Source organism: Gordionus sp. m RMFG-2023, chromosome 3 (assembly GCF_954871325.1).
Source record: "Gordionus sp. m RMFG-2023 chromosome 3, tfGorSpeb1-WG-v2, whole genome shotgun sequence".
Lineage (NCBI taxonomy): Eukaryota > Metazoa > Nematomorpha > Gordioida > Chordodea > Parachordodidae > Gordionus > Gordionus sp. m RMFG-2023.
The window spans coordinates 44,383,083-44,400,405 of NC_088777.1; the positions used below are offsets into that span (position 1 = coordinate 44,383,083).

The window sequence follows — 17,323 nt, forward strand, 5'->3', positions numbered from 1 at the left end:
TAAAATAATGTTTTAATATATATGGTTTGGCAAAATTAATTTTACTACTGATTTATATTATTTTGGGTCATTTCAACTATTACATTATGCAGCCCATTTTGACTTAATGTGACCAAAATAAGATACTCTACCTTAATGGGTATTTGCCGGCCACAACCTTAAAATTTTTTCTTTCACTGTCTTGAGTGATGGAAGTTTAAATATGATATTGAGTAGTGTTTTTAAAATTACTTTTTTATAGTAACTAGTAGTTACAAGTTAAATTATTAAAAATGTAAATAAAACACTGAAAATGAAATCCACAATGTAATATTTAATTACCGAAAAATATAAACATAATAATGTTCATTTTCAAAAAAATACTTAATTAATTTTTTTTTCTAAATTGGCGTCTTAAAAATATGCTTTTCTCCAATAATAAGCTTCTCTAGACTAAATTAAATGTTTTACTTGAGGTCTTGCAAGTGATACGATATTTAATAAACAGCATAATTTAGAAAAATTATCATATATGATCTGAGATATAAATGTTTTATTAATGTATTTTAATAAGTAAAACTTGAGATAAACTGGTGAAATGTAACGATATACGGCTACATTATCACAAAAGTAACTAGTTTTATTGTAAAAATATAATCAGTTACAGTTATTTTTATACAGATATATAATGCATTAGAGTTAGAGTTACTTTTTTACAAAAATATCACTAGTCTTTTAACAAAACTACTATTAATCATTATTTTTTTATATCGACAAGTATTGCTAACCGGCTCGATTTGAGACGATTTTTAAAAACTGCTAGCTTAATATTTTATGCAGAAAAACATTAAGCAAGCCTGAAAATTTTCATAGATAGCACAAAGGTTCGAACATCTATCAGTAAAACCTAGAGGCATAGGTTATATCTTTCTGGCTAATTAAGTTAACTGTTTTAAAAAATCGGTTCAAATTATTGTAACACCAACTTAGCTTCTTTAATAGATATAACTGTATGTTCCCCTCCTCCGTTTCAGATATTTTCTTCATTTTTTTTTAAATGATAGCCTTTAAAAATAACTTTTTCTCTCTCTTCTACAAGGATTTGTTTAAAAATCATCTTCTTTATTCCTCTTTGATCCTTTCTTAAAATATATATTAAGAACAGTCTATGTCGAAAAGTATGCTTATCTGTTCAATATTAAATGATTCCAATTCCATATGTAAAAAAAAATATAAATAAAAACCGTGTTAGAAAGTATTTATATTGGTCTGGATTTCTTTCATATTTTTTTTTTAAAAAACTTCCTTTTCGAATTGAAACGGGCAAACTAATATTTATTTAGGATTTGGTTAAACTTTTAGATTTCTCTAACTTTCGGGATTTGGTCCTATCCGGTGTATGTATAAATGTCAATTTATATTCGTTTTCGGACATGAATTAGGTTAAAAAAATATACTATGTTTTTGATCAGGAGGCTTGGAACCTAACTTAAAAAAAAGGGTGAACTATTAATAATCCACATTTATGCATAAATTTAAAAAGTCTTTAATATACTTAAAATTTATCCTAACTTTCAATTATATATAAAAATTATATATCAGAAAACATGCAGGCCAGTCCCGGAACTAGCCGAATAAATTTTTTGTTTAGGCTGGAAGTCGATTTCTTATTTTGGGCTGGGCAATAAAGTAATCAGGTCAAAAATCCGGCCCTGTCTTAATATCAAAAATACCCGGGCCGGGCTAAAAAAACTTTCAAAATATCAGCCACGAGATTAAAATTTTATACTTTATGATCTCCTATTAATATATAATGAATCCCGGAAAAAAACCCCCGGAAAAACCCTCCGGAAAAAAAACCCCGAAATTTTTTTTCGAATTTACTTAAGATCTAATAATATCGGTATATTTTTATTTGGATTTATATAAGGTAGAAACAAATTAGTATTTTAGAAAAAAATATTATAATATCATAATGATTTATCAATAAAATAAACAGATCTTATTGAAAATTTTGTCAAATTTAATCTACTTAATGTAGTAATTAAGGATAGATATTGTATTTATTACTATAGCAAAAATTTTTACGAAAACAAGTAATACATGGGTTATTTTACTGGGATATTTTTTTTCCCAGTACCAATTTGAATATCAGTATTTTTTTTTGTTTAAGCACTGTGATTTTGTTGTCAGTGAACTACCTACACGCCATCGTTCAAGTTTGGTTTCATCAGCAGCCACCTCGCGTTTCATTTTTTTTAATCAATACCCAGATTGATGGGTGTTTATTCCCAACCATATTAGAAAAACGATGATTCGAACCTTCGCATTAATTATTTATGAGTTATTAGTTGGATAGAGTGCTTTGATTCAAGTTTCTGGAGGAAATCGAGGCCAAATTCGACCTGTCTGAGATTGAGAATTGCTTCTTGTGACCTCCCTTTACTTCATTTATGTAATTTTTATCGAAGTATTCAAGAATATCCTTACCATTACTCGGATTAACCGATCTAAGGAATGCCATTGCATCACCCATATCACATAAAGGAACAAATGCTAAGCTGTCCATCATGCCACAAAAGAAGCTTAGGGCTTCATCGATTCTGTATTGGCTTTCCAGAACTAGCTTTTAAATTTTTTTATAGGTACTTTGACACAAATGGTAAAATCATCCTCTGATTATGATGTGATCTCCTAATTGAAAAAACAAATATAAATAATTTAACATATTAATAATCATACCAATGACAGTTTTAACCGCGCTCATAGCATACTTTTCGAAATCCATTTTTTTTATAATTGATCAGGAAATAAATCCCGTTCTTGACATTTAGATATTATTACTTCGAATATTTTTTCGTAATATTTGGTGTTTTTTTTGGAGTCTAATAGCTGTTAATGATTGTGGCATTAGCTTATAAAATTATTTATCAATATTAATTATTGCTAGGTTATACTAAAAAAATTAAGTGAAAATTGAGAAGAAAAAAATTGAGAAAAGGTTAGAAAAATAAAGATTAACAATGACTTAAAGCGAAAATTGGAAGAAAATAATAAATTGAGAAAAAAATTTAAGAAAATTTGACAAGAATTTTTAAAAAATAACGATTTTCTTTTTTTTAAAAATTTCTTTCCATGGGGTTTTTTTCCTAGTGGATTTTTCACCGGGGGTTTTTTTCCGGGGTTTTTTTTCCTATTACCATATATAATATAACATATAAATTCCGAAATATATTTAAAAAGGGAATAAAAAATTTATGATTATTGTAAAACTTAAAAAGATCAATTTTTAGTTATTTATGTATTAAAAAACTGAATATTTTTATGAATATTAAAATAATGTTTATATTTTATTGAATTTTATACATTATCGTAATAAAAATATTCAAAAGATTTAAATCCTAAGATAAGGAAGATTCTTTAAAAGAATAAAATATGGAAACTGATGGTTTTAATTTTAATGCATTCATGCGTTCCTAATAGTAATAAAATAATAATCATAACATATATTTTTCAAAATATTAATTCTATTTTTTTTGTTTTTAAAAAATGATTCAAAAAAAATTTCAATATATTATATTTATTTATTATTCCTCCATGATATTTGACATAAAAATAGAAAAACCTAAATAATACTAAGATTTGTTTATCATTTAGAATTAAGTTGGAATAGGTATTTGTCTATCTCAGAACCTTTTGCACCACCAACCCTAAGTTAATGACGTTGCCCATCTCGATGACTATTATAAAATAATTCAATAATATACTATGTATGCTGAGTAAGCCCCCCCCCTCCTGGATTATAATCACGCACTCGATTCATACTATTATGTTATCATTTAAATCGGTTAATTTACGATGTAAATATTGATCCTAAATTTTTCAGGAAACTCCTAATGTTTTCCTATACCTAAAAGCATATGACTATGTGTTTTTTTAAAGCTTTCACATTTCTAAATGTTTTGTTAATACAAATTATTTTTTTTCCTTTTTTTTGAACAAAATATAAAATAAAAATCAAGATTTTTGTTAAAAAAAATTATGTGTCATTAAGATTATCGTCGTCACCACTGCAAGACCTCATAAGTATCATTTTTTTAAAATACTTTTTTTGGATAATTGGGTTTATAAATAAACTAGCTATCATCTCTCAAAAATAATGTCTTAATAACCAATAAAAACTAATTTATTTATAATATTAAACCGAAGAAAAAACAAGCATCAAAACCTGGTAACTTGATATTTTTTACAAATCATTTGTTTTTCAAAAGATTCAAAAACTCGTAAGTGGCATAGGGGGTCGCGGGTCGCATATGTGAATTTTTTTTAAAAAAAACCATTCTAATAGAAGTATATTATAAATGAAAGTTAAAATTCATTAATAAGTATCATTTTCTAATTATAATAATAACAGTTAAAATAGTTTTTTGTCTCTCCTGTACAATTTCAAAAATGCTACTTACGAGGTTTTGCAGTGGTGACGACGGTATATTTTAAAGTTAACATATTCTACAATTTAGAAGGCCCATTATTTAAAAATTTTTTTTAACCCCTCCCCCCTCCTGCTACTAGCCCAATGTTAAAAATATTTAAGAAAAACCGACCATGCCCGCCAGACGTATAGGTAGGCGTGCGTGGGCGGGCTAAAACCCTGCACATTACAGACCTCTAGTCCAAAAATTTGTGCCATGAGCAAAATTTTCTGGTTTGCTTAATATTTTTCTTGATAATATTAAGGGTTAATCGCATTAAGATGCTCAAATTGAGCCATTTATCTATATTACAAGAAGTACTACCTCTGAAAATAAATAGGATTGGTGTTAGCCCTTCTTAATATACATCGGGAGTTAACACCAAGCACTTATAAAATCATTGAAAAATTAACTCAATTCCATGAATATCTAATTTTACATTATAAATTTATAATATATGCTTCTTAATTACGGATTGATTTGAGCCGATTTTTAAAAACAGCTAATTCAATATTTTATAGAGGAAAATATTACGTAAGCAGGAAGATTTTGCTCATAGATGGCACAAGGGCTTGAACACCCATTACCGAATTATCGAGGTTTAGGCAATGTTTTTCTGGCTAAAATATTGAGTTGGCCGTTTTTAAAAATTGCCTCAAATCGAGCCGTATAACAACACTAATTTTTTGATACCCCATATTTTTTCATTATTATTTGGAAATTTATTATATGCAATATTCTTAAGAATATTTTTGCGCATTAATATTCTACTATATAATAATTTAAATTTATATATCAAATTTTCCATGTTTATAAATTTATCCTTTTTTACAATGTTCTCTTTTGAGACATTTATTTTATATAAATTCATATGCCGATTATATATAATTTATAATTAAATTTGTGTATTAGAAATTGCCAATTTTTTATAATCACTAGTAGTGTTGTTAAATGGCTCAATTTGAGCCGATTTTTAAAAACGGTTAACTCAAGATTTTGTCACAAAAATATTTCACTAATAAATTTTCAAATCCTTGTGCTATGAGCAAAATCTTCAGTTTTGCATAATATTTTTCTGGATAAAATATTAAGTTCGCCGTTTTTAAAAATCGTCTTAAATCGAGTAGTTCAACTACCCTAGTCACAATTCTTAATATTTATAAAACTTAAGTTATTCTTAAATGACCCCTAGAATAATTTTTATAAATAAATTTAATTATCTCCCCCCCCCCTTCCCACCCAGAGCAAATTCCTGCGTACGCGCCTTCGATGATTTTATTATTAAACTTGCTAACTGAACCGCTATTACATGAATAATATAATCATTATTTGTTTTAAATTATAGTGTAAACTATATTTCCATTTTTTTGTTTACAGACGATATGGCACGAAATGCTCCGGATGTGGTAACGGGATAAGTCCAACAGATCTTGTTAGGAGAGCAAAATCAAAGGTTTTTCACATAAAGTGTTTCACGTGTATGGTATGTAGGAAACAACTTTGTACAGGTGAGGAGCTTTATATTCTAGATGAAAATCAATTCATATGCAAGGACGATTTTTACGGCATTCATTTAGGTTTAATGTTTAATAAATAAATACTTTTTCTTTCAAATATTCATAATCCATTAGTGCTGTAAAAATTCTAAAAAAAATCAAACGCGTTCACGTTCGCGTTCACTTTCATAAAAAAGGAACGCGTTCTCCGTTCAAAATTTTATAATAAATTTTTTTTAAATTTAATTTAATTAAATAAATGTCTTATATATTTTAAAACAATATATTAGCCATATATAGTTTTATTTTGATAATTTAATTATATATAATATAGTGAATAAAAAGATATTTTTATTTATAAAAAATATCTTTTATAAAATTTTAATAACAATTGTTTTTCAAAATTTTCATCTGATAGACAGAACACTTAGCAGTTAATAAGGCATTAGCTATACTAAAAACGCGCTTAACAGGGGCAGATGAGGGGATTGCAGTATTATACTTAATAAACAACTCTTTTAATGTGGGAAATTTATTAAAAACATTTATCTTTTTATCCTTGCTTCAAAAAATTGAGATAAGTTATCCTCCTCCAATCTATACTTTACTTACTCGTCTAAAAAAAGTATCTCGAAATTAACAGTTCTTGCATTAACATTTCTAGTATTTTCAATGCATTTTTTCAACGCTATAAGTTTATTTTTTGTAGGTTCATTCTGAAGAAGTTTTATTTATGGTCATTGAAGCTTGAATATTGGTAATTGCAGAAAGAACATATTGATCTTCATATATATATGTTCAAATCTTTAAAGAAATAAAATATAAGTAATTAATTTGATAGTAATAGGTTAAATATTTTTATTAATCCCATTTAATAATTGCGTCTATCAGTAATTAATCAAAATTTAGACCACTAATTTTTTTTAATATTAAACCTAACTTAGTTATATTATATAAAATAAATAATATTATAATCAAATGTCGTTTTAAATTGGAACTTGAAGATTTTGAAACTATTTAATACTTTTTGGGCACATTTTACATTTGGAAAGTATTGAATTAGTTCCTTCAATATAGGAAGGATGTTACTGTAAAATATTTATCATATTTGTACCATGGTAATGTCAATTCATCTGATTTTGAATTTCCAGAATCAGATAATAATGATGAAACATAATATCCATGCTTATGCAAATCAATTAAATTAAAATATAAACAATAATTTTTAAATTAATTAACTATAATAATGGTGTGTTAAAAAAAATTGAAATGTGAAAAAGGAAAAACAGTTGTATAAAATATAAGACATTTTTCTTAAAAAAAATTTGGATTAATATTAAATTTTTCAAATAAATAAAAATAAAAGGTGTTTTTAAAATTGACCGAACGTTAGATTCGAACGCATTCGTCATAAAAAAAGGAACGCGTTCATATTCAAAGTTCGTCAAAAATAAAAGGAACGCCGTTCACCATTTTTTAAAAAAAACGAACTTCGTTCATGAACGCGATCGCGTTCGTTTACAACACTATAATCCATTTATGTGGCTAGATAAAAAGAAAAAAAATAATATATCTTTATTTATAGAATATAAATAAGTCGTTTTAATTAGATTTTTTTAATTTTGGGCCCCATATTAATGTCTCCAATTATTTTGCTTCTTTCGCCCCAGCGTGTTATTTTTTCAAATTTAGCGCGTTTATTTTAAATTTATAAATCTGATTTTACCAGAAGTGTATTATAGCATGTTTAGCATATATACCCTATCTTCTGAATTTTACACAATTTTGGCATTAACATTAGATTCATTTATAATTTAAATTAAAATATTTGTGGAAAAACTAATATAAATTATATTAAATTCAAAAGTTCATGGCAAAAATTGATAAAAACGCGCTCAAAAAATGACTTGAATTTGAAAAGAATAATGCACGGAAAAAACATAGCTATATTTTTTATATTCCCTTTCTTAAAATTAAAAAGAATCTTATAAAAAGAAATTATAGAATATAAGATAAGTTGGTGCGAGTCGTTTAATTTTTTTTTAAAAATATTGAAATTCAATGTAAAGCAAGTGGAATAAATTTATTTGTAATTAAGACAACGAACAAAAATTGACGGCTAGCAATTTTATTCTGAATAACAATTCCCAATCATCGATAATTAACGGCATAAATATGAAAAGATCTTATGCCGCTAATTACACGTCGTCCCAAATTTTTAAAAGAGCCAAGCCGCGAGCGAGGAGAGCGAGGGGTCAAGCGACTTACACGAATATGGGAGATAGATCAAGATCCGGCAATAATTTAAACGAATATCCTAATACTCTATATCACGACACTATGCCTCCATCTTTCCCATCATATGATTACGCCACTAAGAGTAATAGTAACTCCGAAATCGATACAAAAGAGGGCATCCTATCCTCTGTCCATTATAATAATAATACTCAACCCGATAAAGTGGATGGTGGGCTAAAGAACACGATTAAAAAGAAAAAGAAAACCAAAGATTTAGAACTTTCGAATCTGTCCATCATCGCTGACATTTTGCCTCCCGCGCAAAATATAAACTCACAACACAGTTTTTTGGACAATGAAAAAATAACTACAGTAGAATCATCTTTAGTCATATTGCAAAATAAATGCTCGAATCAAATAACGACGATGGATAATAACAACAAAATACCCAAAGCGGAATTCTTGACAGAAGCCGAGCTACAGGCACGCGAGACAAACTCCAAAAGCGTAATGTTACCCGTCACGCTTATAAATCGAGACCAATCCTACCTTACTACCTTTGACGATGAATACAAAAAAACCATCAAGGACCCGGAAAAATTGAGTGATTATAAATTACCAGTTGTAGATTCTATCGAACGCGGAAATATTAATCCAAATAGTAGACAGGGAGGAAACACGGTCGGAATAGGGTCAAATACGTACAGTCGTGATGCGGAGATAATTAAAAATAAAGGAAATGCCATGAGTTGTGACAAAGAAGAAAGAGATGACGAAGTAGATATGGATGAAGGAGAATTTGAGGATGCAGATGAGGCAGAGGAAGATGATGAGGATGAGTTGGATGACGAAGAAGGCGAAATGGATTTTGGAGAGGATGAGGAACTGCTGTACGAAGAGATGAGCGAAGATGACGAGTACTCCAGAGACGCCCCTAGCGAAATGCAAATGAGCGGTGTTTCGAACACTCCCAGTCGTAGGTTTATGCTGGCTAATCTAGAATCTTACGATCCTTCTGACCCCAATAATCATAATAATAATAACGTGGGGGTTGACGGCGGAGGTCAAATGGCTTATTATAATTGCATGTCCAATGGGAGCGTCATATCCAATAACAACAATTGCAACAACAGTAGCAATAACAACAAAAGACGCGGACCTCGCACCACTATTAAAGCTAAGCAGCTCGAAACGCTCAAGTCAGCCTTTTCCGCAACTCCCAAGCCAACTCGGCACATCCGAGAACAGTTGGCTCGCGAGACGGGACTAAATATGAGAGTCATACAGGTTTTGCCGATCATTATTAAAATTGATTCTTTGTTTTTTAATCTGATTTGCAAAAAAATTAATTTATGCAAATTTTTATTCAAACAACAGAAAAATTGTTTCGCGAAAAACTTTTAACTCAAATTTATTTATTCAACGAGATTCGTTTGGATTTTGTTTTTCATGATTTTTGGTTGGCACAGATTTTTATTTTAAGAAAAATCAAGGCGCCATATTATTCTATCCGCCATATTTTAATTCAAAATTAAATTTAAAATATAAAAATAATTTGTTTCTTATTATTTTATAATTATAATTACATGTGACTTTTATTTTTGTTATAAAGCTTAAATCCCAATTAAACCCGTAGCGTCGAGGATTAAAAAATTAGAATTTTACGTCTTTGTTTCCGGTCCGGGAAAAAATTGGACGTGGCAAATTTTCATAAAATGGTCTTCGATGATCCCATCATCGATTAGATACGGGTTTTATAAAAGCAAAAAGATGTGATAACCTTCTTCTATCTACTTTGTTTTTTTTGGCGGTTTTTATTCCTGTTTCAATTTTAATATATCGGTCTTTAGTCCTATTTTAAATGATTACTCTTAAGTAAAATATATGTTGGAACAATAAAGCTAAATAAATAAAATATCTGTTCTAACACACCAATCATAAGAGGTAGATTCGAATAATGAACAGCATTATTAAATATATATAAAAATAATTAACTAAACAAAAGTGTAAAATAATCTTTTAACTTGACATTCATTTTATACTAATTTTTTCAAATCTAAACGCTCCTCTGGTTTCTATCATTTTGATAACTAAGAGCTCTGTAATACATTTGTACGAGTAACTTAATGTAACATCAGTTTTTGTCACGAATATTTTTATTTTAGTTTAAAAATTTTATTGTATATATACTCTAAAACTAATATTTAAAAAAATGTATAAAATTTGCTTAACAAAACTTTTAAAATATCAAAAAATAATAAATAATTTCTTCAACGAAAAATCAGAATCCTTTATATAATAAAAAGCTGTGTTAGAGTCACAAATTTGTGAAAAATTGTCACATTTTGTGAAAAAGTGCAACAAGTCACGAGGTGGAATCTAATTCCCAACTAAATACGATATCTAAATATTTGCCATAGATTGGTTGTATTTAATATCATTTTCCCCACAAAAGAGTAGGAATGAGAACCAATAGTAAACCAAACAATCAATCAATTAGCAAAAAAAAATAAGAAAAAGGAGCTATCTCTTTAAAATAAAAATAAACTAACAAAAATAGGATAACCTATATAAAAACAAATTTTTTTAAAATCAATTTTCGTCAAAATATGAAGAAAAAAAAACTAGAAGAGGAGACCGGGGTTATATTATCCATAGAAAATTGAAATGCTATAAAACATAGACGAAGCAAATTTTCCGAAAATATTTAAAAGTAGTTTTTTTCCCTTTACATATATATATCTCTTATTTTTTAAAATTTCATAAAAATGTTTATCCTAAGTAAAGAAATGTAATTCATTTTAAAATATGTTAAATTTGAACGGTTCATCGATATTATATATATCAACTCAAATAAAACTTGCAGTCATTTAAGACTGTCATATAATTTACAAAAAAAGTCACCCATCTTCATATTGTCATTCGTGACCCTAGACAAACTTCTTTCTAGTTTCTAGTACATATAGATGGATTTTTTTTAAATTAAAAACAAATTTCTATTTAAAAATGGTTAATATGCACCCCGCCAAAAATTGCCCATTGCCATAAATATTGACAATATTTTTATACATTATAAAATTAAGATAATTCTCTCATTTAGAATTGATATTTATTCTGAGTAAATTACATAATTATTAATAAAAATGCAAAAAATATAAAAGTTTCTTTTGATGTGTTAAAATTTAAATTTACCTTTAAAACCTTTCATGAGCATATATCCGCGAAACATTTTTAGAAACATTGTAGCTTCTTATTAAAACACATCTATAAGTTTAAATTTCATATACTAAAGTTTATTAGTTTTAAAATTATTTGAGAATAAATTACTTGCCCCGGGATAAAACAATCCCCGTTCTCCCCTTACTAGTAAAAAAAACAAAAGAAAAAATTTTATAGTCTATACAAATGTTAACTCCCGACATTTTTTTTGGTACATACCACAAATAAAGAAGACATCCTTATGCAGGCGAATTCGATCAAGTTAAATTTACGATCCAATATGCTTCATCATTTATATTCTTCAAATTTTCATTCTTACATATTATTTTATTTCAATTTAATTATGTAATGGAGATACATAATAACCATTAAATTAATTAAGTACCCATAACTATTAACTTTTCTTTTCGGATAACGATAACTTTATCGTTACCTTTTTTTTATAAGTAACGAAAATTGTAATCGTAATTTTTTTTTAGATGAGTTCTAATATTTTATATTCAGTTAATAAAAAATTGAAAATCAAAACTTCATTTTTTAAGATGTCATTTATTGGAAAAAAATAGCTTCTTTAATATTATTTTATTATGTATACGATAATGATAGGCATCCGTATGATAATTTTTATTTTTTGTATTTATTTTATTTATGATATTTTTCCTTAGAAAAAAAAATAATAAAAATAATATTGACTATTTTCATATATTACATTAAAATATAATCCTTTATCAACCAATATTTCAAATTTTCTAAAAGACAAACCCACTAACTAACTACACTATATTATTTTTTTTCTAACGTATTTTTAACATTTGTGTGGCCAATTCATAATCCTAAACATTAAAAAATAAATTATCCAAACTGCTCGGCAAATGGTACACATTATTAAATATGAATTAATTTTTTTAATCGATTTTAATTATTTTTTTTTTGTTAACAATAAATAACATAATTATTATATTTTAATGTTATTTATAATAATATAAATTAAATATATAATAATAATCATTTCAAGGTTTGACCCTAATTAAATTTTTATAAAATAAACTTCAATTTACACATTTATATTATTTTACTTTATTATTCTTATATATTATATTATTATTTTGTTAATTATATTTTGATACAAAAATAATAAGTTTTTATAATAAAAGAAATTCAAAAAATTAATTATAACATCGCCGAACCCAGTCTGTATTATTATATATTTATAACTATATTAAGTAATATTGTATAAAACTATAATTAAAGTAAAGAGAGAGAATAAGGGGGAAAAAATAACTATAGCAAAATATTTCCCCGAGGGAAAATGAAATATTATTTTTTAGCATTTATTCTTTTGTAAACTAACAATAATTATTAATATTTAAACCTAAAAGATATAATTGTCGCCGTTAACACCTCTCTTACCTTACTTTTAAAAATTATATATATATAAAATATGTAGAAATTTGTAGAAATTGAATATTTTCAGGGAGGAATCCTCTTAAAACACTGAATGATCCCTGTTCAGGATAAATAAGGATTCAGTTCATTATAACCTGGCCAGCTTAGACTATAAAATTTTAACCTGGTTCAGTCCAGACAGAATGTTGTGGGCTGAATTTGGTCACAGATGCAGAATTTTTCAGAAAGTGTAGAGTAAGTTATGCGCATGATAATATAATTATACCCTGGAAACTTTTCCTAAATGGCGCCTTGACTAGAGTAAAAAGACATTTCCGAGAATACATTATCGCGGATGCATTCTTGCTAATGTATCGCCGATAAAAATATTATCGTCAATGCATTTCTGCGAACATATTTACCGCAAAAACATAACGAGAGATTATCTATAAACCTTAATTTAGCCAATTTTTTAGAAACGATTATATCATAATTTTGGTTTTAAATAAATATTTTCTAAGCCTCAAGATTTCTCAAAAATTAGAAAGTTAAATCGAGGTTATATTTCTGATTTTAGTCCGTTTAAAAAAATAGCTAAAGCGAGGTTTTTAGCAATGTTATTATTTTCTACCATATGTTTTACTAGAATTATGTACTCTGTAAACAAGAGATATTGACAAAAACATTTTTTTAGCTCGTCGAATCTTTTTAAAAAAAATATATATATGTCTTATTATATAAATAAATAAAAACTTCAAAATTTTTATGAAAGATTTTCTATTGACTATTCTACACATTAAGAGTGGTCCGGAGTTTCTAGCTCATCAATAAGTATATTTCATTTCTAATTTTATGCCACCTTACAGGTAGGGGGTCAGTGAAAAATTTATCACCCCTAACAGAATAAAAGTGATCTATTTATATAAAGTTTAAATCAGCCCTAATAAAAGAATTATTCTTCCGTGATCATGGCTAACCTTAAAGTGCTTCTCAATAAATGTGATTTAAATGTGATTATATATGGATTCAAGTTTTATAATCAAATGAATGTTAAACTTTGAGGGATCGCATTAACCATGGTTATTTTAATATTTATTTCTTAAATGATTTTTTTAAAACTCTTAAATGACTATTTCAAATGAGGTGTTAACAGAATAGGATACTCTACCCCCCCCCCCCCCACTACCTATTCCCCTAACCAATAACTTTAACAAGCTACTTCCTGAACCTCGAAGATATAAATTTATTTTATTTTTTTTTAAACTAATTTTAAATAAAAAAAATAATGGTTTTATTTATTTGCAATGCAATATTAACGCTTTATTTAGATAGGATGAAATAATTAATCTATTCTCTTTTAGTTCTAATAACAAAACTAAAGCCTCTAAGGCATTGTCTCGAACAATGCCTGGTAGTGCTTGAATATTTCATTTTCCCCAAAAAAAATATTAGGATAGAGTACTGTATTTTTCTTGTGTACCACATTATTGCGAATTCTCTCAAATTTTAATACAAACTTAAATTCATATGCAAAAACAACTTATGACCATATGGTAAAGGTCCAATCTTTAATTGGTTAACTGTCATTAAAAAATATTTATAGGCCTATCATAAAACTAAAAAGCATACAGTTTATGGGTCACTAAAAATTGAAATCACTTTATAAAATTGAAATCACTTTATAAAATTTATAACTCAGAGAATGAATCAGTCTGTTGCAGGTGAAGGTAGGTATAGTCTTTTTTGTCTTATCTCTTAATTTCTGAGTCAAATGAACAAGATTTGATTCGTGATTTTCCCTGATGAGCGTTACCGGCTTTGACACTTTTTGAGGCCAATGCGAGTAGATTTGACATGATCAAATAATTTATTAATATAGTCTCTGATCATTCCCTGCTTAAGTGAAGTCTTTCGGCTATGGCGGAATTATTCATTTCTTTCTAAAATTTTCTCTTGGATAATTGGAATTTCACAGGTGATATAAAATTAAAAAATAATTTACGAAAAACTAAATTTTAATTATGATTTTGCATATATTTAAAAACCGATGCTCTTACATTTACGCTGACATTAGTTATGACCATTTAAAATAATAACTAGAACACGTATTTAAAAACAACATCATTTTTTGAATCAAAATATTTTCCGGTAAATTGCCATGACTTCAAAATTAGTTATCCAAAATAAATTATTAAATCATCACTGGAATTTTAAAACTAACTTTAAATTACCATAATAAAACATTTTGGTCAAAATAGAACTATACATACAAAAGTTTGCGTGCAAATATTGGTAAGAAACAAAATAAAACCGGCATCATTTTTATATTTTGGTAGTAAACAAAAAAATTATTACTTACCTAAATCTTTTAAAATTGAATCCCCCCTCCCCCATGCTTCCTAAAATTCTGATGAAGAAACTGCATCATACCCCGTGTTTTAGATTACTCTGGGTGTGAGGGAGGGGAAATGATTTGTCCAGCAGTTAGCACGTCGAAATGTAATCTAAATACGACTAAGGCGGAATTTATAGTAAGCGTGTTATTTTTAAGCGTTGCGTTATTTAACGCCTTCGAAATCGCAGCTGATTCTTTGTAGCATGGAAAATGTTTGAAATATACTTCCCAACATGTTTAATCATCATTCAATATTTATAAATTATGCCTATTTATATTGGCTTGATTTTGTAAATAACTCTGCAAAGCGCCGCTTGAAAATAACGCGTTTATTATAAATGAGTCTTAAAATGCTAATTAAAACAAGAGGTTGATTTTTGATTACGCTTGAGATATTAAAATATTAGTATGATGGTGTTTATCATTTTTTTCCCTATGAAAATTATATTGATTTTAAAAAGTTATCGCTTCAAAATGTATAGATTTCTATAATTGGTTCCCGTCTAAAATAATTTTCAACAACCCCGAATAGAGAGAAGATTGGAATCAATGTATTTTAAATTTTGCTTGAAATAGCAGATAAAAAATTAATTCTTACTAAACTAATTGAAAAAAGGTCAGATAACTTATAACTCTTAAATTTACCCAAAACTATATATGTCCAACCCTGATTACCCGTTTGAGGGGATTTGTCTTACCCCCCTCCCAGCTTGTTGAAAACAACTTGTCGCGCCTCAGTTCAGAACCTGTAAACTCTGAGCTTTCTACATTTTTTTTCCTCTCTGATAACGAATGAAAAAATTGTTAATCTTTAATTTTTAAAGGCTTGTATAAAAGTTTTTATAAAAAGAACTTATAAAAAAATTATAATTTAAGAATAAATAAGTTATATATATTATCAACTCATCTCCCTTTTGTTTATTTTAAATTTTTATAAGGTCTGGTTTCAAAATAGAAGATCCAAAGAACGTCGCATGAAACAGCTAAGTGCTCTGGGAGCTAGGCGACATTTTTTTAGGCATTCCCGAAGAATAAGACCTATAATCAAAACAGAAATAACACCTCTGACAGAAATGTCTAGTGCTTCGAATATTGATAATTCCATACGCCAACCAAACTCCGCTTTGGAGACTAGTTTACCTTTCTCCGCCTGTAAGTAAAATTATTTTATTAACAAAACTATTAATTAGTCTATTTTTATATGATAATTCAATAATCTTTTGAAACAATTGGACAAAAGATGTAACGGGGGAGAGGATGAGTGTTCTATAATATGATTAAATTCCCATATTTATTCGGTTTTTAGACTGTTAATATTTAAAAATAGCTAATGATACTACCTGTATGACATGGATAACAAAAAATGTTCAAATTTTATTAAAATAAAAGTATGCACCCAATTTGAATACATAAATTAGTCCTAAACCATATCTGTCTAGACCGTATTCCCTTATCCTACCCTGTTTTTAATTATCTGCAAAAATTAGTTGAAGTTAAAAAAAATTCCCAACCCAAGCTTGAGATAGAACTAAAGTCAAAATAACTTACCGCGTTTCAGTTCAGATTTGTAATTTATGAGCGGCACCTGTCATAAATGATAATTTACCAACTTTGAATATTTTATTGAAAAACAAATTTAATAAATCAATCAGGTCTGACAGGACAAGTCAGCCTACTAGCCAGCACGGGTATGGCTAGGTCCATTTTTTTTCCTTCCTCTGTGCTCGTGCGCATTAAAAAATTTATATGGCAGCATTCTAGCTAGGCCTAATTTTTATTCTTGATTCTGAATTTTATTCAGAAAGTAGTCTGGGCCTATTTAATTATTTATTTTAAATATAGATTTCGAAATTAAGGACTTGATTCCCTAAAAATACGTTAAATGCACTTTTTTTAATGAATTACGATTGAACAGCTGTTTAGACGATCCCGCCCTGAATGCGTTCTATCTTTACTTAATTCTTAATTTTATACAGAAAAGAAAAGGATTCTGGACACCATTTTTTTTTCAAATATCGATTTTGATATAGTTAGATTAGAATATAGTTAAAATACGCTTAAAAGTTTACATATTCTATAGCTATTTAAAATTTTAAATAGAATACTTAAACAACATTTTTATATTTTATTCTCATTCA

The 17,323-nt window shown here is 27.4% G+C and overlaps 1 protein-coding gene across 1 annotated transcript in view; it reads left to right on the forward strand.

Annotated features, from left to right (window-relative positions):
* LOC135926209 (rho GTPase-activating protein gacU-like) overlaps positions 1-17,323 on the forward strand; it is a 42,606-nt gene that overhangs the window by 19,758 nt on the left and 5,525 nt on the right. Inside the window, exons 2-4 of the mRNA XM_065461979.1 lie at positions 5,829-6,028; positions 8,046-9,472; positions 16,124-16,337. Of these exons, the coding sequence (XP_065318051.1) occupies positions 5,829-6,028; positions 8,046-9,472; positions 16,124-16,337 (1,841 nt within the window). The remainder of the gene's footprint in view (positions 1-5,828; positions 6,029-8,045; positions 9,473-16,123; positions 16,338-17,323) is intronic.